The 25,357-nt window shown below is 39.1% G+C and overlaps 1 protein-coding gene across 4 annotated transcripts in view; it reads left to right on the top strand.

Annotated features, from left to right (window-relative positions):
- BLNK (B cell linker) overlaps window positions 1-20,246 on the top strand; it is a 74,481-nt gene extending 54,235 nt beyond the window's left edge. For all 4 annotated transcript variants that reach the window (XM_047702144.1, XM_047702146.1, XM_047702145.1 and 1 more), the window contains 9 exons: window positions 4,220-4,289; window positions 6,222-6,249; window positions 7,089-7,131; window positions 9,118-9,202; window positions 9,772-9,803; window positions 11,375-11,442; window positions 12,303-12,386; window positions 14,636-14,791; window positions 19,473-20,246. In XM_047702144.1, coding sequence (XP_047558100.1) covers window positions 4,220-4,289; window positions 6,222-6,249; window positions 7,089-7,131; window positions 9,118-9,202; window positions 9,772-9,803; window positions 11,375-11,442; window positions 12,303-12,386; window positions 14,636-14,791; window positions 19,473-19,592 — 686 coding nt within the window. In that variant the 3' untranslated portion in view covers window positions 19,593-20,246. The remainder of the gene's footprint in view (window positions 1-4,219; window positions 4,290-6,221; window positions 6,250-7,088; window positions 7,132-9,117; window positions 9,203-9,771; window positions 9,804-11,374; window positions 11,443-12,302; window positions 12,387-14,635; window positions 14,792-19,472) is intronic.
- The last annotated feature ends 5,111 nt before the right edge of the window (window positions 20,247-25,357 follow it).

The raw sequence follows: 25,357 nt of genomic DNA, 5'->3' as shown, positions 1-25,357 counted from the left end.
AGATGTCCCCTGGGGCGGTGAGGGAGGGGAGGGGCCGGTACAAAATACTTCCAGTTAAGAACCACTGGTCTAAACAAACTGAAAAGATTAAAGAGTTTTGGTGATTTATCTCTAAGTGTGATTTGGAAGAAAGTTGTGCAGCCCCTGACTGATTTATTTGTAGCTTTTGTCAGAAGAGTGTAGACAGGGCGGGCATTTCTGAACTTCCTCTAAGGAGGTAGCATTTAAAAAGTGTTTTCTCTCCTTATTTCCTAAAACAGGGGAGGAGTTTGGGAATTTACAATTCCCTGCTAATATGCAAGTTGAATTTTACCTATAAGCCGAACTGTTCTGAAGCGGTTAAATTAAATCTCTATTTGGTAAGAGCTCACACAGTCCCTGAGAGGAAGGGACGCTCCAGCTGGTGTGCAAGCCCCACTAATAATAATAGAGTTTCTAGAACAGCTAGAAGAGAGTGAAATCCCAAGTGCTTCCTGTGCCAGCATTGAGATTGTTAAGGATAAGGAAACTCACCAACATTGTATGTAAAACTGAAGAGAGGTGGTCCATAAAATATATGTGGTAGAAGGAAAAACAAAGAGTAGGTCATCTTCCTAGTTGAGAAACTTGGGTAAGTACCAGCTGTGCAAACATTAGCATCATTTTTTGCTCAGTACAATTAAAACAAAGCTGATTTTTCTCTTTTATTACGCTTTTGGACACATCTCCCTTTATCACAGGCTCAATTTCTCCCTTGGAGTATTCCGGCCAAGAATTTGGCTTTGCCAGAAAACAAGGATCCTGGTCACAAAGAGTGGACCAGGTTGTCCTACCCCAGTCATGCCACTGGGTCTAACTTCTGGCCCAGAACAGCAGAGACGGTCTCCAGCCTATGAGATAAGAGAGTCATTCTCCATCTTTCCATGGGCATCCACGAAAGCACCTCTCTGTTTCACTAAGCTTTCCCCACATAAAGCAGAAACAACAAGTGAACCTGACCTGCCAGATCACACCCCAGAGTAACATTAGGAGGCACTGGCTGGAGAGGAAGTGTCCACCTGGCTTTCAGCTCAGCTAGCCTTGCTCTTGAACCCTAGCCCTGCCACTTAACCTCTCTGAGCCTCTGTTCCTTCCATGGGATGTTAGGTGACGCTTCCAGATGACACATTCAAAGTACCCGGCAAAGAGCCCGGCACCTGGAGACACAGTGGTTGTTGATAACAAGATGCTAAAACAGAAATAGCGATAATCCCATTTACCGAGATGCTTTATGGGTTATAATTTACATATCGTAAAGCACACTCATTTTACATGTATAATGCAGTTTTGTTTTTTTTTTTATAAATCATTACATTTACAGAGTTTTTTCACCATCACTACAATCCAGTTTTAGAAAATTTCCATCCCCACCCCAACTCCAAAAGATTCTTTGTACCTGTTTTTGGTGAATGTTCTTCCACCCGCAGCCCCAGGCAACCACTGATCTGCTTCTTGTTGCTGTAGATTAGCCTTTTCTGGACACCTCATATAGATGGAGGCATACAATATCAAGCCTTCTCCATCTGGCTCCTTTCACTTAACATAATGTTGTGTTTTCGTTTTTTTTTAAGATTTTATTTATTTACTTGAGAGAGAGAGAGCATGAGAGGGGAGAGGGTCAGAGGGCGAAGCAGACTTCCTGCTGAGCGGGAAGCCCAATGCAGGGCTCTCTCCTGGCACTCCAGGATCATGACCTGAGCCGAAGGCAATCGCCTAACCAACTGAGCCACCCAGGCGCCCTCACTTAGCATAATGTTTTTAACCTCAAATACTTTCAGTCCCTTTCCAGTAATATTAGCTTATTTGTAGTAATTTTAGCTTATTTTGGCTAATTCTTTACATTTTCAAAGTTCTCCTGTTGTCTTGCAACAGTAACTCTGAATTAAGTGAAGTAGATGGTTGTGTCCCCATTTCACAGAGAGGGTTCAGTGGCTTGTAAGAGGCCACCCAGCCAGTTTGGTGGCAAAGAAATACCTAGAACCTCGTCTTCCTGATGAGAAACCATGGGTTTTCCACCTGTGCTTGGATTACCTTCTCAGAGTAGAGCGGCATGCTCCCCTCCCCTCACCCCGCCCCTGATCGCAGAAGTGATTTATGGGCAAGGAAGGGGGAAGGAACATGGTGGCAGACTGAAGATATGAAGGGAAGGGAAGCTTAGGAGTGAAGCCGGGCAGTAAATATGACAACAACAACGTATCAGGGCCATATGAGCCCATAGCATTGAAAAAGAGGGAAAACCCCTGGGAGGAAATTCTGACTTGGGCCTTCTTTCTACTTCCTTATTTTTCAGACAAGGGTGGGTTTTTTTCCCCTTCCCTGAAATCTTCCATCAAAATCTGTGAGTAGCCAAGGGTGTTTTAATAAGGTCAATCAGGTATTAAGAATGTGAAGAACAGCATCTGTTTGGTCCACTGGCTGATGAAACACAGCTGGACACACACTCCTGATGACGTTTCCGTTTATCAGCACGTGAAATATTAAAAATTCCTAACATAGTCTCTTTTTTTAAATGTTTCTAAAATGCTTTCCAAAGTCACATCAAGGTCAGGTAACATGTAAGTGTGAGTCCTGTGGAGGGGCCGTTCCTTCACGGGGTGCTGTGGAGGTGACACGGCACACTCTTGGCTGTTCTTCGGACTTACGAGCATCCACGGAAATCAGCCCCGTGTAAGAACCAAATGTAGAAGGCGAGTGGATAGGCCCTGAGTGAAGCCCTCAAGGCCTCTCTCTGGTAAAGTACAGGAAAAATGAGCTTTATGGCCTCAATTTTTACTGTTCTTGAGGCCCTTCTCTTTTGTTTGGGACAGGTGGTCCCGTCAGATGCGGTTGCATGTCGTGTGCATGTCCTCGGGTTATAAATCCCAAAGGGCAGAGGCTTCTGCTCCCTCAGCTCTCCCACAACCCCTAACACAGTGCTCTTCACATACCAGGTTCTCAGAAATTCTTAGTAACATTATTTCTTCCATGCTCACTTATATGTGCTTTATCTTGCAAACTAAAATAAGACATACTGAGGGGCACCTGGGTGGCTCAGTAGGTTAAAGCCTCTGCCTTCGGCTCAGGTCATGATCCTGGGGTCCTGGGATCGAGCCCCACATCGGGCTCTCTGCTCAGCGGGGAGCCTGCTTCCCCCTCTCTCTCTGCCTGTCTCTCTGCCTGCTTGTGATCTCTGTCAAATAAATAAATAAAATCTTTTTAAAAAAATTATAAAAAAATAAAAAATAAAATAAGACATACTGAGCGCAGGTCTAACCTCTGTTTACAGAGTATCCCCTGTAGGTCCAATAGGAATTGTGGACTTAGAAATGTAGTAGGTTCTTAATACAATATATATTCAGTTTGATATAATTCAATAAAGAGCCTTTGGCTCACAGAGCTGTAATGTCCAGGCAGGTGAACATTAGCCTGAGGAGGCAGGCAGGGACGCCGAGGGGAGCTGGCATCGTGTCTGGCTCTCCCCCTTGAGGCCTGCTCTGTCTCAGCCATGAAGCTCTACCAGCCTCTCAGTTCCTCCCTCATGATTGTCTGCTTTCTGTCTTAAGTAGCCAGCAGGGAAGTGAGCTAGTGAACAAGGCCCTCTGGTTCCCTTCTTTGACTTGGAAGATGAGATTTGGGCAGTAGCTTTTCATTTGTCTCAGTCTGCCTATCTGTGCAATGGGCCGAGGCCCTGAGAATTCAGAGGTGAGTGAACAGCCTCTGGTTGTGAGGTTAGGTGCATAGACTGTAAGTCAGAGTGATTATTTATGCAAAAGCAGTGCCTGTAGGCAGGGAGGGAGTGGTGGATCTGAGTCTCTCCGTCTCTAGGCACCGCTGGTGTGCACATCGGTACAGCATACACAGATGCAAGTGTGTGCTTTTGGCTCCTTATAGGAACTCTATGGGCCTTTCACTGAACTTGCAGAATCAGGGGGCTCCACACTTGTCCCATGGGGGAAAAAGAGAAAGTCATTTAGAAATGTTAAGCTGGGGTCCCTAATTCACATCCTGGTTCCAAGCTTATAAATTGATATTATTTAAATATGTCATCATCTTGGCCTACGGATTTTCCCCAATAGCATCAATATAACCACCTAGACATGCTTAACTGAAAGAAACCAAAAATGTGCCTGTATTTCTGAGCTTCCTGGGAAGGCCACCCTCACTGTGACCGTCGGCCCCACGTACAGGAGCTGAGAACTGACCTGTGTGTATGTTTGTGCAGGTCGTAACAGTGGGGCCTGGGACGCGAAGTCACCTTCTCCCGCTGTGCCATCCCCGCTGCCCAGGGCTGGGTGAGTACTGGCTGTGCAGGGTCAGCTCTGGGAGGTGTGAGCGGGTGGTCCCCACTCCTGTCGTGGGCAGGCCTGCATGGAATCCACCAAGGGGTCCTGCCTAAGAAGCTGGGGGTGGGCAGCGGGTGCTTTTCCACTATTTCTACCCAGAAGAACACACCTGCCCACGCTCAGATGCACTTGCACCTTGTGCCACAGCAGGTGTGTTCCTAAAGAGTGTGGAAATGAAGCCGTGCTGTCCTGTTCTCCTCCACCACCACCCTGGCTTAAGGTGGATGAGGGGGTCCCCTGCTGAAATTAAGACTAGCAGTCTTCCCTCCCCTAAATTGTTAGTTAAATCTTGAGTTCCGTGGTGCAGAAGCTCCAGCACTTGAATAATTTTGAGACCCGCGAGCAGGTTTCATTTTTACTTTCTCCTCCTCCACTTCTCTTTCAAGTAGTTAATGATCTGTAAACAAACACACATACACCCACAACATGCACCCGATGGTTTGATCCAAGCCACACAGCCAAGCTTCCTTCCCAAGGTGAAACAAGGGAACTGTTCTTTCTTATTGAATTTAAAAGAGCTTTGTAAACTGTTAGGTGATGCGATAAGTTAATATCACAGACAGTGACCCATAATTTTATATGGATTCAATAGGATATTTTAAAAGCACACTTAAATATGTGCAAAGCCGGCCTGCATGATTATTATCTTAATTCTGCTTCGGCATAAAGCAAAGACATTTTTGAAAGATTTATTGATTTATTTTAGAGAGAGAGCGTGGGGAGGGACAGAGAAAGAGAGAAACTTAAGCAGACTCCGCACTGGACTTGGAGCCCGAGGCAGGGCTTGATCTCACAACCCTGAGATCACGACCAAGATCACAACTCTGAGATCACGACCTGAGCCAAAAGCAAAAGTTGGACGCTTAGCCAGCTAAGCCATCCAGACAGCCCAAAGCAAAGACATTCTTAAGTTCAAGGATTTAACCAAAAGTTCTTGTTGGCTCAGTTTTATAACTTTGGGCAAGTTACTTAATTTCTCTGAGCCTCAATTCCCTAATCTCTGAAACATAACAATACTATCCATTTTTAGAGGTCACTGTGAGGTTTTAAATAACAGATGAAAAGCCTAACCCAATGCCAGGCACTTAGGAATTATTAGTGTTCATCCCCCAGTCTTCCAGCTCTCAGCCAAAAACAAAGCAAGTGAGAGAGAAGGTGAGAAAGTCTTTTAAAAAAATACAGAGGAGAAAGCATACACCATTAAAATATTAGATTACAGTCTCTATCAGAACCAAGACAAACCGGAAGTTAGCTCAGAAAACCCCTTCAGGACCACAGATCCCAGTGGTTTTCACACTTGAGTTGGCCTTGGATTTCTCTGTTCGGGATGAAACCCTGGGCAGATGTCTAGTAGAGAACAGTCACTTGAGGCAGGGCAACAGTTGGCAGTAAGGGTGCTGGGGACAGCCTCCATTGTGGGCTGTCCTCTTGTCTCCACCTGTGGCCCCAGGCATTAGCCCGAGGGTCCTGCTGGCGACTGGGATGGCTCTGCATACGCCTTGGAAAATACTGATGCTAGTCTTCATTTTATAGACAAGGAAACTTAAAGCTCCAACAAGCTTCCTAGGTGAAAGAGACCTGAGGTCACAGAGTAATCAGCAGCAGAACTGGAAGAAGAATTCAGTTTTCTGGCTCCCTGACAACTCTCACTCCTGTTTACCCCAGTTAACTCTTTGCCTTCTGCCAGTCGACCCTATCTGCAGCTAGGAGGATCAAGGCTGGATCCTGTTTCCCTCCCCCTCTGCCCTTCAAGGACAGTCTTCCAACACACTTGTACCATGTTCATGACACTAGTTTAAATTCAAGAGTAAAATGGTATGTAGTCAGCTCTGCTTCATCTCTATTATGTTTTAACAAAGCCCATCTTTTTATCCCCCCCAGGAAAAAACCAGCTACACCGCTGAAGACAGTAAGTTCATTTTGCATTTAAATGTGTTTTATATTTCCTGCAATGCTGATGCTTATTCCCTTATTTAAAGTTGACAATGCTTCCAGCTAAGGTGAACGCAGCAATTCTAGCAACTGAAGTTGCCGCCCAGACAGTCTGAGAGAAATTCCGCATTCTTGGTTAGCCAGAGATGGTGCTGCATGGGGGGGCGCTCATCCTCACTTGACCAGCGTGTCTTCGCGGAGTGTGAGCCACAGATCCAAGGTGGAAGCCAGGCTCCCTGCCTCCCCTGACATCTGCCTTCCCTGCTTTCCATCTGCTGGCCTGGGAGCTAACGGTGCCTGCCTGCTTTCCATCTGCTGGCCTGGGAGCTAACGGTGTATCAGGCGCACATAGGCCTGCTAAACTCAGATTCTGGCTGGAGTGCGGGGAACCTGGGCCAGCCCACTGTTTGAGGAAGCCCACCTTGACCTAGTACCTACCCCCTAGCCTGACATCTACAGTCACTTAGCAAGCACCGAGGGGTAGCCTGAAGACCAAAGTGCAAGACCGACGGGCCAGCAGCTCCATGGGCCACAGTTTCCATCAACCCTGTTGACAGAGCAGGGAAGTCCCTACACCAGGATGACACTGATCCTTCCATGACCTACTTCTAGTCCACTCTCACGTAATGCAAAGGTCGGGCTGAGAACTGTGTGGGTTTTGTTGTTGTTGTTGTTCTTGTGATTGAAAGAATAACCATGCATCAAAGAAATGTCCTCCTAAATATTTATCTTATTAATAGTGCTTTGACATTCATTTCCACTTCCAACTGTATGGAATATCCTTGCTTTTTTTTTTTTTTTTTTTTTTTTAAATAGATTCCAGTTGCCTCTCCACAGAATGTCTCAAGTGTTTGTGAAGGTAAATCTGTATTATCCTGAAGAATGAGTATGTTCTCTTAAAGTTATTTGAATTAAGGATTTGTGCATAAGTGTATTTGTAAATTGTTTTCACTATTTATAAGGCAATTGTATGTATGAAACTCAGTTTTCTAAAAAAAAAAAATGGCCTTTACTTTGCAATGAGTAGTAAGGACATAAGCTTTCAGCCCAGTGTCTGTGGGGCAAAGCTATAGTCTACATGCCCCAGACCTGCCTGTTTGTAGATGTACAACTTTCCAGAAACAGTGCCGTGGCCATAGATATGAAGCCTTATTCAGAGCTATACACATATCTTAGAACTAATAGCTTAGTTAAGGTAATAAAATTTTTAAAAATTTATTTGAAGATGTTCTTTTGCTAAGTTTTTAAAAATAATGATTTCTGAATTCAAATATATGTTTTAGTATACCTTCAAATGTTTTCCTTTGTCCTATCATAGCCTAAAAATCTTACATATACTTTTAATTAGAATTTTCCCATATTAAAAAAAAATACTTGTATTTGAAAAATACTCAAGGGGAAGAAAAAACAGAAAGAAGTAAGAATTACCCATATTTTCAACACTTAAAACACTATATAGAAGTGTGAGTCCTGAACCCATCTAATTCACAACTGAAGCTACCCAGTGTTAAAGCCGAGTGAGTGTTCTCCCCATTTCCTGAGGTCACCTGGGCACATCTCCATAAAATGTCCTGGTTTCTCTGATGATGGATGGCAGACATCTCCTGAATGTGTCCTACAACTTGCCTGTCTGCTTTAACTGCTCGACTTGGGGGGTTTCTTACATCTGTTTCCCCCATCTTTTTTCCTCCAGGATATTTCTAAGGTATCCCCCCCTTTCTGCTGTCTTCTTTCCTTTCTTCTGCCTGTCTTTTGAGGCTTCTGCCTTGCTGTCCTTCCATTCCTTAGAGTCTCCCATGCCTGCTGAGCATGGAGCTCAAGTAATAGTGGAGTCTTAGGGTGAGCATTTGTAGGAAGTAAGCTCGACCCTGTGCAGATTCTATTGGCTTCGGGGGCCTTTGAAAACCAGCAGAGAAATGAGCTCCTGGCATGTTGGGTGTCCTTGTTGCCAAAGGGCTCCTAGGGCAAGAGCTTGGCATGCTATCTGTTTTATGATTTGTTTCAAGAACAGAGGCAACCATCATCCAAACCCAGTGTGGATAAGCAGGCTCTTCTCACCTAGGAAGGAGGGAAGGAGGGAAGGACGGAAGGACGGATGGACAGAAGGAAGGAAGGGACAAGGAAGGAGGGGAGGAAGAAGGCTCCAGGACTGGAGAAGCAAAGCTGGGTGATCAAATCTCAGCAGGCTGTGGGAACCAAGTGTGTTTACTGTTTCTCCTTCTGAAATTACCAAGCTGTAAATTCATGAACAAAAAATCTCACATGGCTGCTCAAAGTAACTTGCCATAGACTTCAAACATCCTTCAGGGATGCAAGGCTTCTGAATATCACTGCATTACAGGAAACCCCGAAGTCTATCTTACCATTTCTTTGAATCTTTGAATTCATACTACATTTATTCCTTTTGAGTTTCTGTAATGGAAGTCTAATTTTTCAAAATGAGTAGATTATTTGCAAACTCTGACATTTTGCCTCTTATCAGTAAAAATTGCTGGCATGTTGTAACACCTTTGGGGGCGGGGAACATTGGCACGGTTTGAACTGGCTTGTCTTTGGCCACTGCCTATACTCACACACTTAAAGGTCCACCCCTTGGGCTCAGTCCCCATGGATATTGCCAGAGAAGGGGAAGGTGTGTTTGTAACACTGCTGGGTAAGTGTCCTCGTCCTAATCATGCAAACCCATCACCAGACAGACAGGTGCATAAACAGAAGGTGTCCTGGTAAGAGACATGTTCATGGGAAGACAGCAGACAAATCTGGTTCTTCTCAGTTGATGTTGCTGGGTTTGGACATGGAGACAAACATTTCAATCTAGCCTAATACGAGCATTTTCTTAATGCAGAAAGGCCTATACCTGCTGAACGCCATCGAACATCTAGTCACAGACAAGAAAATATGCAGTCATCAGTGTTTCCTCCTCCCCAGAAGTAAGAATTCCTTCCTTTAAAAATAAGCTTCCCTAACACCTGTATTGTCACACTGCATAGTGACGTTGGCTTGTGGGGCTTGGTAAAGATCTGACATTTCACTGCATTGCAATTGCATATTTTAAATTTTAACTTAATTTACATTCAATTAATTAACATATAGTATATTATTAGTATCAGTATTATTAGTATCAGAGGTCAGTGACTCATCAGTTGTGTATACACCCAGTGCTCATTAAATTTTAAAAAGTGTCAAATAGGAAAAAAAACTTTAAAGGAACTACTTAGACGCTTTAAAAGAACTGCTTAGACCTAATATTTGAGTTAATTATTGGCCTTAACTAAAATCCAACAGTTTAATCAAGTCTCTTCCTTTTATAAAACCAAAGGGGACAGTTTTACTTACTTTGAAGGTTTTGATGCCTTTTCATATCTTTAGATGTTTTACTGGTCATTTATGTTGACTCCTTTGTGATGCCTCTGTGCCAAGCTTCTTCAATGCAAGCAAAGCATCACACTTATTCATCCTTTGCTTTGCCCTTTAACTAATCTGAAATTCTTCCTTTCAGACAAATCCATCACAAACCCGTACCCCTGCCAAGTAAGTACAGTGAAGCCACGGAAAGCACTATCGGGTGGTGGGTAAGGCTGGATCCGTGTGTCTGAGCAACATGTCCAGCTGGAGGGTGCTCGTTCCTCTCTGGTTTGTTTCCTCTTATGTTAATTGGAGCCAGGAATATTGATTTCATGGTTATTTTCAAAAGTAAATAAAATTGAGATAATTTTTACTTTCTTCTTTTTTAGTATTGATTGAATATTTCACTGATCATTCTGGTCATCTTTAACATTTAATTTTTTAATAAAAGCAGTACAGCTGTTTTCAAAATAAGAAGATTAAGTACCTGGTACAGTGCTTTGAATATAGAAGGTCTTCAGTAAATGATAGCTATTTAAGTTAGTGCTCAAGTCATGCTAAGGGGTCCACAGGTCCTACATATCGGGGGCCTTCCTTACCTGCTGGCTGACTCCATCCCTTGTTCTCTAGTTTTCCTTCCACAGTTCAAACACAGTGACCCCCTGTCTATCCCTCAGACATTCTAGGCCCTTGCGTGTTGCTATTCCTCTGACCTGGAACATTCTTTCCTGAGATAGCCACATGCTTCCTCCCTCCCTTCCTGCAGATTTTACCCAAGTGTCACCTCAGTGAGGCCTTTCTGACCAGACTATTTAAACATATTGCTTGTCCAAGGCTAGTCCCCAGTCCCTTCCCTGCTTATTTTTCTCCAGTACTTACGACTCTGTAGTATTGTATATATATTTACTTAGGTCTTTATTGTATATTTCACTCCATTAAAATTTATACTCCAGGAGTGCAGGGCATTTTGCTGTTTTGTTTGACTGTGACTGCTGTATATCTGTCCCTAGTGTTTTGATCCATGGCAGGCATGCAATGATGAATGCATGAATGCCGTTAAGTATTTTCTCTACTTCATGTGGCTCCATTTACAGACTCTAAACTCCTTGAGGAAGTTTATGCCATAAGGCAGCAGTTCTCAAATGTTTTGGTCTCAGGACCATGTTAACACTCTTAAAATCATTGCAGACCCAAAGAACTTTGGTTCACTTGTTTCTATTAATATTTAATGTATTAATTAAAAGCAGGCAATTAAAACATATTTATTAATCAATTTTTAATTAAAACCTTTATTTTTTCATTTAAAAATATTGAACTCATTACATGCTAACATAACTAACGTATTTTTTATGCAAATGACTGTATTTTCCAAACAAAAACACTTTATTGAGAAGAGTGGCCTTGTCTTACATTTTTTAAAATCTCTTTAATATCTAGAGTAACAGAGATGGATGGATTCTCATATCTGTTTCTATATTCAAGCTGTTGCAATGTCTTCATGGCTGAAATATAGGAAGAAAATCTCTTCACAGAGATACAGATTTGGAAAAGACCTCACGACCTCCCTGGAAGAATCCCAGGGGTTGTGGGGGCCCCAGACCATGCTTTGAGAACCACTGCTATTAGGGATTTTTTGGGTGTGTGTGTGATTTTTCAGTGCACATGTCCCTTGCAGCACCAAGCACAGTGTTAAAGTATAGGCATACCGACTGCTCAAGATACAGTGAAGACCAACTGATTTTTCAAATCCCTTACAGGATTTCCAGAAGGGGGAAGCTCAACTGTGGATGGCCTACTTTCATCTAACCCCCATTTGTCAGAACAGGTATGAGTGAACTCTTACTGTTACCATTAAACTGCAGGAAAGGGAGTGTCTTCTAATACTTTCTGATGAGCAGTTTGGGGTGAAGCTTGAAGACAGACTATGTTTTAAGTCAGCTTGTGAGTTGTCATTCGCTGATGGGTACAGAACGCATTTTGCTTTCAGGGATTAAGCCCCTGCGCCATATATTCCAATTTGTATTCTGGATGCCCTAAGAACAGTTTGTGCTTCTTCAAAACTAGCAAAGAAGTGTGTTGTTTTTATTGTTCTTCCGCTCACATAGATTCTATTTAAACTGTGTAATTTTCTCAGAATAGATCTGTGGAGGCATATGATATTAAAACACATAAAGCAGCACAGTTTTTAAAAAGACAGAGAAAGGACTCTGGGTGCCCTTGGGCAAGTCTCTCTAAGCTTTCTCCACTGTAGAAAGGGTAAGTATATGTATCCTTCTTGCCTTCAGAGTAGTTAAAAGAATCCAATAAGGTATATTTGATGAAAACACTTCAGAAATTAGAAAGTACTCCACAAAGCAACAGCAGTAAGATTGTGATAGACAGGGAGCTTATTGCTTATTTAGGAGAAATGTGTAAATGGCTCAGGCATCCAGCAGGATTGATTGATTTATTTATTCATAACACTGTTCAAGTACTAAGGTTAGCAGCTAAGGCCAGATGAGAAAAAAGTCAATTATATAATCCTGTGGTTGATCAAAGGAAGCAGAAAACTCATTTTCCAATTGCTGGTCCAAATATAGTTAGGTCTGTCTTGGTAATGCAAAATGGGACTTTGTTTTCAGTGCACAGAAGGTACCATGTTATTGAAGGCACATCTCATGCTTAGCAATGCCCTCCATTTCGCAGGAAGCAGACATTCACTGCAAGCCATGGTACGCTGGTGCCTGCGATCGGAAATCTGCAGAAGAGGCTTTATACAGATCAAACAAGGTTTGACCATTTTTAAGTCCCATATTCTGCTCTCAGCCTGTAATAGGCACAGCTGTCATCCCAATAATTCGCTGACTAAAGAATTGCAACCGTTGTGGATGCGGGGATTTTTAAAAATTTACTTATTCAATAGCAGTTGCTATCCTCTGCTCTCTCTCAAGCATCTCCCTCTTTGTTCTTCAGTCTCATTTCTACTTGTCCTTTCTTTGCCAGGATCCATAGGCTCCACTGTTCTCCACTGTTCTCCAATCAGTGGGAGAAGGCAGCTCCCCGGGGAGCTCTCTGTAAAGCTTGGTGCTACATGAGTTCCATTCAGGAATGAGAAGTAACAGGCTCTTTTGGATCAATGCATGGGTTAAAATATCAAGGTCAAGATGGCAAAAAGTACCTGGAAGTAAATTTTTGGAGAGGCCAAGCCCAATCATGTAGGAACACTAGGAGCAGTTTGGAAAAGTCAAAGTTAAAATGCCATCTCCCTTTCTTTCTCTTTCCTCCTTCCATTTTTCTTTACTTGCACCCTCCTTTGTCAGAATATATAACATTTACATACTGGTTTTTGCTACCTTTGCTTTAGTCCTAGCTCTGCAATTACATATGTTAAATGCTTTCTCATCAATCCCCTTGCTGGCTTCCCCAGTTACCTTATTTTGTTTTGACAAAGCTCACCTTATAATAGATTCTCAGGAAGGCCTATATTTACATAATTCCCTGAATTCTTGCACATTCAAAGCTGTTCATAATCTGATAACCTAGAGGATATCTTGGCTGGTTATAAAATCCTTGTCTTGAGTTTTTAAAAGTGTTGCTCCACTAGATTGCCTTGTTTTATAGGATACTTTTGAAAAGTCTGATGCAAATGTTATTTTCTTGACCTTATGTATAATTTCATATTTTAATCAGAAGGCTCTGCAGGCCTTTTGTTTTTAAAGTCTAACATTCGTTTTCCAGAATGTGTTTCTGACTTGACTTTCAAGTCAATTTTTTCAGATAGATGGAACCCCTTTCAACATGTAAACTTAAGTTTTCTCTTATTTCCAGAATATTTTCTTAAATTCCAGTCTTAAAAAGGAATTCTGGGGCATCTGGGTGGCTCAGAGAGTTAAGCCTCTGCCTTCAGCTCAGGTCTTGGTCTCAGAGTCCTAGGATCGAGACCTGTGTCGGGCTCTGGGCTCAGCAGGGAACATGTTTCTCCCTCTCTCTCTGCCTGGCTCTCTGCCTACTCATGATCTCTGTGTGTGTGACAAATAAATAAATAAAATCTTTTTAAAAAAAAATAATTCTGTTCTATTATTTTATTTTTCTTCCTTAAGGACTTAAATTACATGCATTTTGGGCCTTTTTTGTCTTTCTTTCACTCCAACCACTCTGACTTTATTGTATTTTTTAAAAATTTCCTCTTTTTCCCTCCTGTCTGGGTTGCTTCCATGCCTTGCTTCAGTCATTTATCATATCTTCATTTAAAGATATTGTCCCTTGGGCATCTTGTAATTTCTTCATTTCTGATAGGTTTGCCTTTCTCTTCAATTTCCTTCCTGAGTTTGATCAACTCTTGTTGCATTTCTTCTTTCTGCTTTTTGTCCATTTTTTGTTCATTTTTGGATTTATGGTTCTAGAACATTTATTTTTTAAGTTTTTAAATTCATTTACATTTAAGTAATCTCTACATCCAACATGAGTCTCAAACTCATGACCCCCAAGATCAGGAGTCACATGCTCTTCTGACTGAGCCAGCTAGGTACCTCTAGAATATTTTATAAACTATTTATTTAAATTGGTATATTATATTACAGGTTTTTTTCTGTTTCAATGTAAGTTTTAGGGAAGAGAATTTTCACCAGCTGAAATGTTTTGATTTCTAATTTCAGCTTTCTTCTCATAGTACTTTTGAATGGAATTTGTTTCATTTCGATATATGTATTTTTTTATTCATAGATTACTTATAGACATGGTTCCTAGTTCAAGAATGCTCTCTATATTTAATCTTACTGTGTCCCTTCACACATTTCTAAATATATAAACATAGCATCTTATTTTATGCAACAAAAAGTGAGAATTGACTTCACTCAGGATTTTCTAAAAGTATATATTTTACTGAAGTATTTTCTTTGAAAATAATAAACTGTAATCTATAATAAAAATCACATAGCTCAGTAATTACCTTTTGAATGTAATATAGGTATAAACTAATTTATAACCTGTGAAAACGTAAGTAATACTCACCATAATTGTGTTTTTCTTTTAATAAACAGGATGGATCATTTCTTATTCGGAAGAGCTCTGGCCATGATTCCAAACAGCCATATACACTAGTTGTATTCTTTAATAAGCGAGTATATAATATCCCTGTGCGGTTTATTGAAGCAACAAAGCAGTATGCTTTGGGCAGAAAGAAAAATGGTGAAGAGGTCAGTAACTTCTCTTTTAATCCAGCTCTGTAACTATGTATTGAGCACAATGGTATCATAGCGTATTTAGGTACTAGAGATGAGAGAAATGATACAAGAGTATTTGGTGCAAGGCATGCATACATGTCATGAAAAGAAAAGAGTACAAGATAAAATACTGTGTTCAGGCAGCATATTCTATGAAAAAATAGAAAGGAAGAAAGACTTCTATGACATAAAGGCTGTGTCTTAGTGCCTTTATTCTGACTCAGTGCAGTCGGATTTGGCATTTTGGTTCAGCGAAACATAGAAATCAAAGTTGAAGTGTCAAGTAGAATCACTGTCAGTGTCTAGAGCTCCTAAGTCAAGAACTAGGATCTCAACTCAAGTACCAGTAGATGACCAGGGAAGGATCAGAGGAGGTGCAGAAACTTTTGTTAAAATATTAGAATATAGCCCTCGGACCAGAGTGAGCTTTTGGGCCTATAGCAAGAGAAAAGCATCATAGAAGGTCTTGAATACTAACCAGATATGACGTCCAACTCCTCTTTAATCTGGACCAAACTCAATACTTACCATATCTCTGTTTATCCAGCTTTTTTTAATATAAGAAAGCCCTGAAATATGGGCTGGAACAATCCATAAGTGGTCAGAAAGGGAGTGAAACTTGTTCTGGCCTTGAAAGATAGACTGAGTTTGAATAGGTAGAATGAAAATTAAAGATGAGAATGAGAAAAGTGGAAAGAAAAATCTAAGCAGAGAAAATAGCATTTAAAAAATTCAAGTTAATATTTATTTTCAATACTCTTTCAGAAAGAACTATACTTATTCCAAACCCAGCACTTGTTAGAAAGCATTTGAATTATTACAAAGTATTGTAATTGCTGAAGTGTTTGTCTTGTCCACTAGATGAGACCAGGGACTAGACTAGGTCTTACTCATCTCTGGATTTCCAGAAGCATAGCAGAAGAGCTGCCTTCAGTGGATACTTGGTTAGTTCTTATTAAGTGAAGGAATTTATTTGTTTGAGTGATTACAGGCAGGAGAATTGCATTTGTAAAACAAACTGGTAAGGTCTTTGTCAATGAGTGTGTTTTCCATTTTGCTTTTTTAAATTGTGTTTTTTAAAAAAAACTCGTATCTTAAAACTTACCATATTAACCATTTTAAGTGTATAGTTTAGTATTTAAACTATACACTTAATTTTTTTTTACACTGTAAAACAGATCTCCAGAACTTTTCATCTTGCATATCTGAAATTCTATGCTCATTGAAAACAGCTCCCTTTTTCCACTCTCTCCCAGTCCCTGGCAATCACCAATTTACTATTAATTAATATCTATTTCTATGAATTTGACTACTTTAGATAGCTCATATAAATGGCATCATACCATGCTTGTCCTTTTGTGACTGGCTTATTCCCTGCAACATTATATCCTCAAAGCTCATCCATATTGTGTAGTATGTAACAGGATTTCTTTCCTTTTTGAGGCTTCATAGCATTGCATTGTACTGTACACCACATTCTGTCGATAGACATTTGGCTATTGTTGATGACTACTGTAAATAGTGCTGTTCTGCTCACAGGTGTGCAAATGTTCCTTTGAGACCCTTGCTTTCAGTTCTTCTGGGTATATATCCAGAAGTGGGATTGCTAGATCATATGATAGTCCTATCTTAAAATTTTGAGGAACTGCCATATTGTTTTCCATAATGATTGTCTCATTTTACAATCCTACCAACAGTGCACAAGGGTTCCAACTCTTCCACATGCCCACCAACACTTGTTATTTTCTGGGATTTTTAAATAGTAGCTAACCTAATTGGTAGAAGGAGATATTTCATTGTAATTTTGATTTGCATTTCTCTGATGATTAGTGATTTTGACCATCTTTTCAAATGTTTGTTGGCATTTGTATATCATCTCTGGAGAAATGTCTGTTTGGCTCCTTGGCCCATTTTTATATTGGGTTATTTGATCTTTTGGTTTTGTGTTGTAGGAGTTCTTTATATATTCTAGATAATAATCCATTATCAGATAGATGATTTGCAAATGTTTCCCCCCATTCCATGGACTGCCTTTTCATTCTATTAATTGTTACCTTTGATGAACAGAGGTTTTTAAATCTAATGTAGTCCAATTTATCTATCTTTGTTTTTGTTGCCTGTGCTTTTGGTGTCATACCCAAGAAATCATTGCCAGATACAATCTCATAAAGATTTTCCCCGTTTTCTTCTAGGAGTTTTATAGTTTGGGGTTTTAATAAAGTCTAAGATAATTAGAAAATGCAAAACTCTTGAATCTGAAAACACAAAACATGGACCAAGACTAAACTTGGGTTTTAAAATATAGATTGCATTATCATTTAACAGCAGTTAAACTTAAACAGAACTGTCTGCTTTTCCATGCTCACAAAAGCCTTCATTCTCACTGAAACCTTCATCGGACAAATCTTTTAAAATAAATGCTCTTCAGTAGTAGTCAGTGTAATAGATAGTGGTGATCCTTGTAGGACAGAGTGACTTTGGATGGATGGTTTCATTCTAAGCTTCCCCAGGAAGGGGTCCAGTACTTCTAGAAGAAGCTTAAGGGTGGGAGAAGGAGCTGTCCTACTTAGAAGTTCTGAAATTCTCATAAATTTTGAGCTGCCATAGGGATTCTGGACTCTTTTGTCCTGCTAAGGAAACTGGTAAAAAGAGATTCCTCTTGGCCTAAAGAGTCTTCATCCCTACCATTGGATGAATAGAACAGAACTTTACCCTACTTCCTACATATCTAGCCTATAGATACCAAAACAAATATTATAATGGTATCTGGAAGTGCAGACAGAGTCCATTAAAACTTTTACTTATCTATAGTAAAAAGGTTATTTTTTTCCATACAGTGAATACCTGAATGGAAAATGAAAGCTCGGGTTACATGATATCAACAATGTTGATATTATGAAAAGTCTGTTTGCCTGTATTTGTGTTTGGGTGTATATGGGTAGAAAAAGAAACCAATTGATTAACTGTTGAACTATTTTATGCAGTTGTTTTGGCATTATGTAGATATGATATTAAGGAATTTTATAGCTTTGATATCTCTTTATTCTATGGATCATAAGATTTTGAGTTATCATGAACAGGTTGTTTTTCTGTCCATATGAATATCTCGAATACAATGAATTACTGTAGACATTTTTTTTTTTAAAAAGCACTAAGGAAACTACAACTGTGCTCAATTCCACATTCAATATGCCTCAACTCTGCTTCCTATTCCATATTTCAACTCAACTCAACTCCCTATTCAAACATTTCAATCTGCAAACACTCCAACAAAGAAATACTCAAAAATATCCAGGAACTGGAATGACAGAATAAGATGTTTGTTTGTGTAAGTATAGCAACTCTCTACTGTGTTTCCTGGGTTCAGAAAAACACTTTTTTGCTTGGAATCCACTTCAAAGAGGCCATGGTATTTCATTTCCTGGTTCTTCAATCCATCAGTTTAACTTCCAACTGCATTCAGTTTAACAACATGCTATTCCAAGCAAACAGGATGAATGTCTTTATGAATATCATGAAAGAATTTCATTGGCAATTGCTAAAGGGCTGAATGATTGAAGAGCAAGTTCAGAAATAAAGATTAAAGATACTTGAAGGTCCCTGTCTCTCATCTCTCCTCCTTAACCTAATAATATTCAGGGAGTCAATTATCTAAAAGACAAATTTCATTTGAAAAAGGTGACCAATATTCTGAATACTTTATTTAGTATATAGATATTTGGAAGCTATCCAAATAATTAATTAAAAGGCTTAAAAAAACTTCTATTCTAAATATTTGTCTTTATATGAAAAATTAAAAGAATAAATCAATTGTTGATAATTGCTAAATTTATGGCAGTCTTGCAAAACACTGCTTTTTAAAAAATGATCTAAATGTATTTATTTATGATTATGAGCTTATAGCACTTTCGTATAATCAATGCATTTCATTTCCTTTCCTGTGTTATATTGTGTTATACTTATTTTCTCTTTCATTTAAAATTTTGATAATTCTTCAGGAGAATATTTGTGATAACCTTAAAATCCATAAACAATAGGAATTAGCACACAGGAAAATAAATCATATGGTAAGAGCCCAGCACAGATTCCATTATTAATTAACTCTAAACTAATTAATAATTAGCTCTGGGAACTAGAGCAAAAATGAAAATATGAGAATTTATAAAGCTTTATTTATTCAAAAAGGAAAACAAAAACAAAACAAGTATTAATTAATCTGGGAAATAACTTTTCTGACGCTAAATTCTAGGATTAATTTATTACATCAGTTCTTGCATCTAAGACTTGTACAACATAACAGATAGTCTATGCTTTGTAAAAAACATAGAGAAATTTAGTGTGTGACAGTTTTACACTTGTTACTGAATAAAAAGTCATTAAAATATTACATCATAACTCAATGGAGTAATTTCTCTAAGTGGTTACACTAATTGAGGCTGCCAGTGTTTTTAATGTAACTGAACATAAGCAAGGCCCGAGTTGGTCACCTCAAGGATTACAGCCTTTGTTAAATTAGACTTTTTTGGGTAGAATGTCAGCTGAGACCTGGTAGTATTTATTGACTAACTTGAGAAAGTGGGAGAAGATTGGAGGAGCAGAGCTCGAAGTTAACATAAGTTCCAGTGTTTAATTCATCTATGTTTTCTTGCTCTAGTACTTTGGAAGTGTTGCTGAAATTATCAAGAATCATCAACATAGCCCCCTGGTTCTTATCGACAATCAGAATAATACAAAAGATTCGACAAGACTGAAATATGCAGTTAAAGTTTCATAGATCTTTTTGAAAAGGGTCAACATCATTGCTTCAGACATTTTCCTTATTTCTATTTTTGAGAAAAAGTCCCTAAACTTCTTATTTTGGATTCTGAATCATCCAGTAATAGGATAGACGATGGAGGCAGCTACTGAGGTGATCATACATTTCTTTATAAGAAGCTCACATGGACTTGTTCTATTGCCTGACCTGATGAACTGTGAATATTTGGTGAGATTGAGTTATCATGCTACTAATATTCTCCAAATAAACATCTTTATTTAAAAGAAATAGGTGTAAAGTCTTTTTAGTCATATAAGAAAATAACACTCTATATTCAAATATAAGAAAATAATATTCTTGGATTAAAACAAAGCTGCTGGAAATTTGGGCCAGCACAATTGTCACTGGTACACTAATGTAATGTCTACTGCCCATGCTTGACAATTATGTCTTGGTTGAAATTGTAATATGTAGAAAATAAGATATAGGTAATGTACAATATTTATAAGTACTAATTAAGGAGGATGTCCATTTTGTGAGTGGGAAACTGCAACTAAGCTGTGGGAGATGTACATACCCAGCCATGGGAAATGTATATAGATATGAACTTTCTAGAAGATCTTGTCCACAATTATGTTGTTAGTTTTGTTTATTAAAAATGGTTCTACTCTCTTTGATCTGCATGTCTTTTAAGCAGGTCCTTGATATGAGGTTCAAAGGGGGATGAGAGCAAAACTAGGGAAAAATCCCACAGAACAAGAGCAGAAAAGCAGACACTGATGAACACTAAGGAATGAAAGACATACCATTATGAGCTGTCATATCCAAGGTCTTAGATCATCCTAGAAATGTAATATAGTATATGTATTTTTTGATATATTTGATATATGTAATATATCAAAGCCTTTCATTCTACTCTGTACTTTAAACAGGCACTTAAATGATAAATCAAGTAATTAAGATAAATCAGAAAATTAAGTGAAGAATACACTTGATTACAGAATAAGATAGCAAAATCTGAAAAGATTTTGAAAGGCTAGAAGGCAGTATTTCAGAGTAACAAACACACAAACCCACTTATAAAGATAATTGTATTTCTAGCCTCTAGAACTGAGAGACAATGGATTTCTGGGTTTTTTTTTTTAAGTCATTCAATGTATAATACTTTGTTATGGTAGCCCTAGGAACATAGTACAATCCATATACATTTTTGACAGTGAAATCAAATACAAATGGGTTTTTGGAAATTTTGTATGGAAAGGTCATTTCTTTTTTCCTTTTAGGAAAACAATGGAATCATTTAAAAAGATAATTCACAATTGAACAAAAACTGGGTTTATCTTTTGTAAAGCAAAGCATCCATTTGTAGTTAAAGTATGAGATTTCTGTTTCAATTTTTCTCAGTGTTATAAGGAATTATTTTCTACTTGAAGAAATTCCCACTAATTCCTTCTGCTACCACAGTGATCCTGGCTCCATAACAACTTTTTTGCATCCATCCCCGCTCTCCCCTCCCAGGTAGTCTCTTCCAACTAAGTGGAGGAGAATAGCCATGAGATAATACTAATCCAGATGACTGACATTCAGCACTGCTAGGGTCAGTTTCTTGGAGCAGAGGCTGGGAGAATTTCTGGGAGATAAGCCAGTCTCTGTTGAGGGATCCACTTCTCCCCTAAGCTGGAGAAACACCCTATCCAAGACAGCAGTCTTTTCCTCCTTACCTGTTACAAGAGGATGGCCCTACCTACTTCTCTAAAACCTTCCTAAGCTACTCTGTGGAACTAGAAAAGCTTTCAAAAGCTCTCAAAGGCCCTGTCTGTGATCCGCAGTGTTTGACCAGCGGGTGGTTTTGCATAGGAAGATGTTCAGGCGAGCTAGGTGGTAGAATAAAAGTCACTAGTCAAGGAGAAGTATATCACGTAGCAGCTCAAGGAATCTAACCACTACAGTTCCTGTTTTATGTTTAAAGGGTGTTGCAAACTCCATTGCAGCTGCAGTAGGAGGAGGACTGTTCCTTTGTTCAAATGGACAACAGAGACGGGAAGAGGAGGCCAGTGGCCACCAGAAGTCTGAAGTGTGCTATGACGAGTCAGCCAAAGCAATGGTCCACACGCCCTCCAGTCTGGGAGCTAAACCCATCCCACTGCAGCTGTGACGGGCCTGCCGAAAAGAGAGGCCCAGAGAACAGAATGTAGAGATGTGAATAAGACATGATCTTCAGCCAGACCGAGTTCCTGTCCTTCAAAATGGCCTAAGATGCCGTATAACTCAGCCGCTGTTTCCAGGCAGCATTGCGGGGGAACCACTGAAACACCTGCCTCCCAGCAAGGCTGGTTGCACTGAGTGCCCTTGGCCCTCCACAGCTGTGTCTAACCACGTGTTGAGGACGCAGCGGCTTCAGAGTTAGGTCGGGGTGCCCTAGTCCTACCATTTATCAGGTGTTATAGGGCATGTTCTTACCATTCTAAGCCTCAGCTTATACATTTGTAAAATGATATGTCTGGTAATGATATAAGAATTAAGATAAGCTAGTAAATGTTAAATACCTAGCATTTAGTTGTGCCTAATAAATATTAATTTCTAGTCCACTAACCAAAATCTCCTTTACGGATAAAATGTAGTCCGTGGGCAATCCTTCAAATAAACCCATCTATAAGTATTTTTGAATGTTTAATAATTTTAATTTTGTCTCAGGAAATTATATTTCTCTATGCCCATGGTTATTAATCTTTTGATTATTATAAAATTTTGATTATTATAAAATTCTTTGAGAATTTGATAAGCGCCATGGGTGTTTGCCTATAGCGCTTATCAAAATGTGGTAATGCATACACACAAACTCTACTCAAATTTCATGAGATACATGGTCCCCTAGGGTCTATCCATGGACCACGGGTCCGAGGATACAAGGCTAAGGACAGTTGCCCTACGTCTTAAAATGTGAAGCATCAAAATGCATATATTTTTCTACTAAGGACCTGAAAGTAACTCTTCCGTGAGCCAAGAAGCACGAGGCTACTTTGGTTTAGTGCAAGGGCTTAAGAGTGTGTTGCCTCAATCTCTGTTTGTAATCTGTGCTCCACCAGTAATAGATAGTGTGAACTTCACCAAGTTATGTGTCTTGGTTTCCTCATTTGTAAAATGGAGATGGTAATGCAACCAACCTTATGGCGTTGTTAAATGAGTGTATTAAATATAGTAAAACTTGGAAATGTTAATTATTATTCTTTCATTCAACCTGCCATCATTTACTGAGTCTTCTCTATGTCTGTCCATATGTATGTCAGGCACATGAAACACACAAGTAATCTCAAGTCCTTGAAGGTAACTAAACAGCCATCCAAATATCTCCTAAAATCAGAGTCATCGCTTTATAAAAATATCAAACAGAACCTTTATCCAGGATGGTAATTTTACTTAAAATAATGGTACACAATTAAAATAACCCTTCAAATAAATAATGTAAGTGGAATAAAAGTCCCTACTTAAAAGAACTTGCCTGTTATCTTAAGTGCAGTGTGCCCCCCACCTTTTTCCCCTAGACAAATGCAGAACTTCTAAATTTTGTCTGTTATCTTTTTCTTATCTATAAATGGGCCACTTAGGCCTAGGTTTTAATCCTGCTGGCTCTGTCCTTCACTTGCTGTATCATCTTGAACAAAGTACTCGGTGAACTTGTTTTTCTTATTTACCTTGTAGAGTTTTTATAAGACTAATACATACAGATACCTAGACATGGTAGGTCCCTACAAATACCTCACTTGTAAGTTTAGAGGCAAAAGACACAATTTGAAGATTATTGCAGGAAAGCTGTTGTGAGAAGATATGGGGCTAAACTCTGGTAGGTGACCAGGGCCCCATAAAGAAACAGATATAAGGGAAATGTCTAAGAGGCACTAAGACTAAACGACTAAGAGGGAATGGTGACTGGCCACATATGGGATATAGGGTGAAATATGAGTCCACACTGATTCCATTGATTCAAGGCTGGATAACTGGAAGCCTGAAACTGCCTCTGACTGAGAGAAAAAAGTCTGAAGGGAGAGCTGACCTGTATTACATCTTTGACCTCATGGTTCTAAGAGTCTCAAAGGCAGTTCATTGACTAGGATATCAGAACAAGTCTGAAGACTTAAATTCACATATAGACTCATTAACAGGAAAATTTATTGTATTGGCCTGGTAAGAAATCTTAGAAAACATTCAGGAAGCTGGGGCATTAGAGGAACTGCATTAAATGTTAACATGATACTGGTGGTTTTACATTTTTGTTTGGTTTTCAGGATGACATAAGGAAATAGTGTTTTATGAAGATTGTTCTGAAAAGGTGCACAAAACTGAAAGGCTGGAGGCAGACAGAGTAGCCTTTGGATTAACCGAGGACTGAAGTAGTGAGACTCCAGACTAGTATGGTGGGAGCAAGAAGGGAAAGGGAGGAGAACCCAGAAAAGGACACTCCAGGACTTGGAGGTCAGCACAATGTGTTTGAGATTCATCCATATCGTTATGTGTATCATAGTTGTTTCTTTTTAAAGTTGAGTAGTATGCTGGTATACGGATATATATCAGTTTGTTCTTCTGTACATTCATTGATGGAGTTGTCTCTGGCTTTTGAAAAATGGCAGTTGCTATGAACGGTTGTGTGGAAGTCTTTATGTGAACATCTGTTTTCATTCCTCTTATGTAAATACCTAGGAGTGGTAATCCTGGGTCACACGGAATATGCATATTTAACTTTGTAAAAACCACCAAAATGTTTCCAAAGTAAATGTCCCACTTTACACTGACATCAGTAGTATATGAGAGTTCTGTTGGTCCACACTCTAATCAGCACAATATTATCAGTATTTTAATCATCCTAATAGGTATGTAGTAGTATTTCACTGTGGCTTTGTGTTTTCTTGAGGACTAATGATATTGAACATCCTGTCATGTGTATATATCTTCCTTCTGTGAAATGTCTGTTCAAATCTTTGGCCCATAAAAAAAATTGGGTTGTCTTCTTTTTATTAAATTATAAGAATGTATTATATATTCTGGATATAAGTTCCTTGATAAATATATGTATTATAAATATATTATTTTGCTTCCCTGGAGTGAACCCTACTTGATCGTGATATATGACCCTTTTTATATATTGCTGATTTGATTTGCTAATACAGTGTTAAGGATTTTTACATGCGTTCATTAGGGATGTCGGTCTGTAGTGTTCTTTTCTTATAATGTGTGTCAAGTTTTAGTATCAGGGGAATGATGGACTCATAAAATGACATGAAAAATGTTCCCTTTTCTGCTTTCTGAAAGGATTTGTATAGCACTGATATTACTGCTTCCTAATATGTTTGATGGAATTCACCAACAAGGCCTAGATATAGGCTGGTGTTCTCTTTGTGTGGTTTTTAATTATGAATTCAATTTTTTTAATGGATACAGGCTATTGAGACTTTCTATTTTTTCTATGTGTTTTGTTAATGTCTTCCAAATAATTTATCTAATTCAAATAGAATGTTTAATTTACATAAGGTTGATAGTAATATTCTCATATAATCTTTTTAAAGTCTGTGGGGTCTGGAATAATATCCCCTCTTTCAGTTCTGATGTTGGTAATATGTATCTTCTTATTTGCTTTAGTCCAGCTAAAGATCATTTTTATGATCTTTCCAAAAATCCAAATTTTAGTTTCATTAATTCTATTATTTGTCTGTTTTCTATTCATTCATTTCCACAGATGCCTTTATTATTTCCTTCTTTCTACTTATTTTGGATTTAATTTGCTCTTCTTT

This window comes from Lutra lutra, chromosome 14 (genome assembly GCF_902655055.1).
Source record: "Lutra lutra chromosome 14, mLutLut1.2, whole genome shotgun sequence".
Classification (NCBI taxonomy): Eukaryota; Metazoa; Chordata; class Mammalia; order Carnivora; family Mustelidae; genus Lutra; species Lutra lutra.
This window is presented reverse-complemented; position numbering and strand designations above follow the sequence as displayed.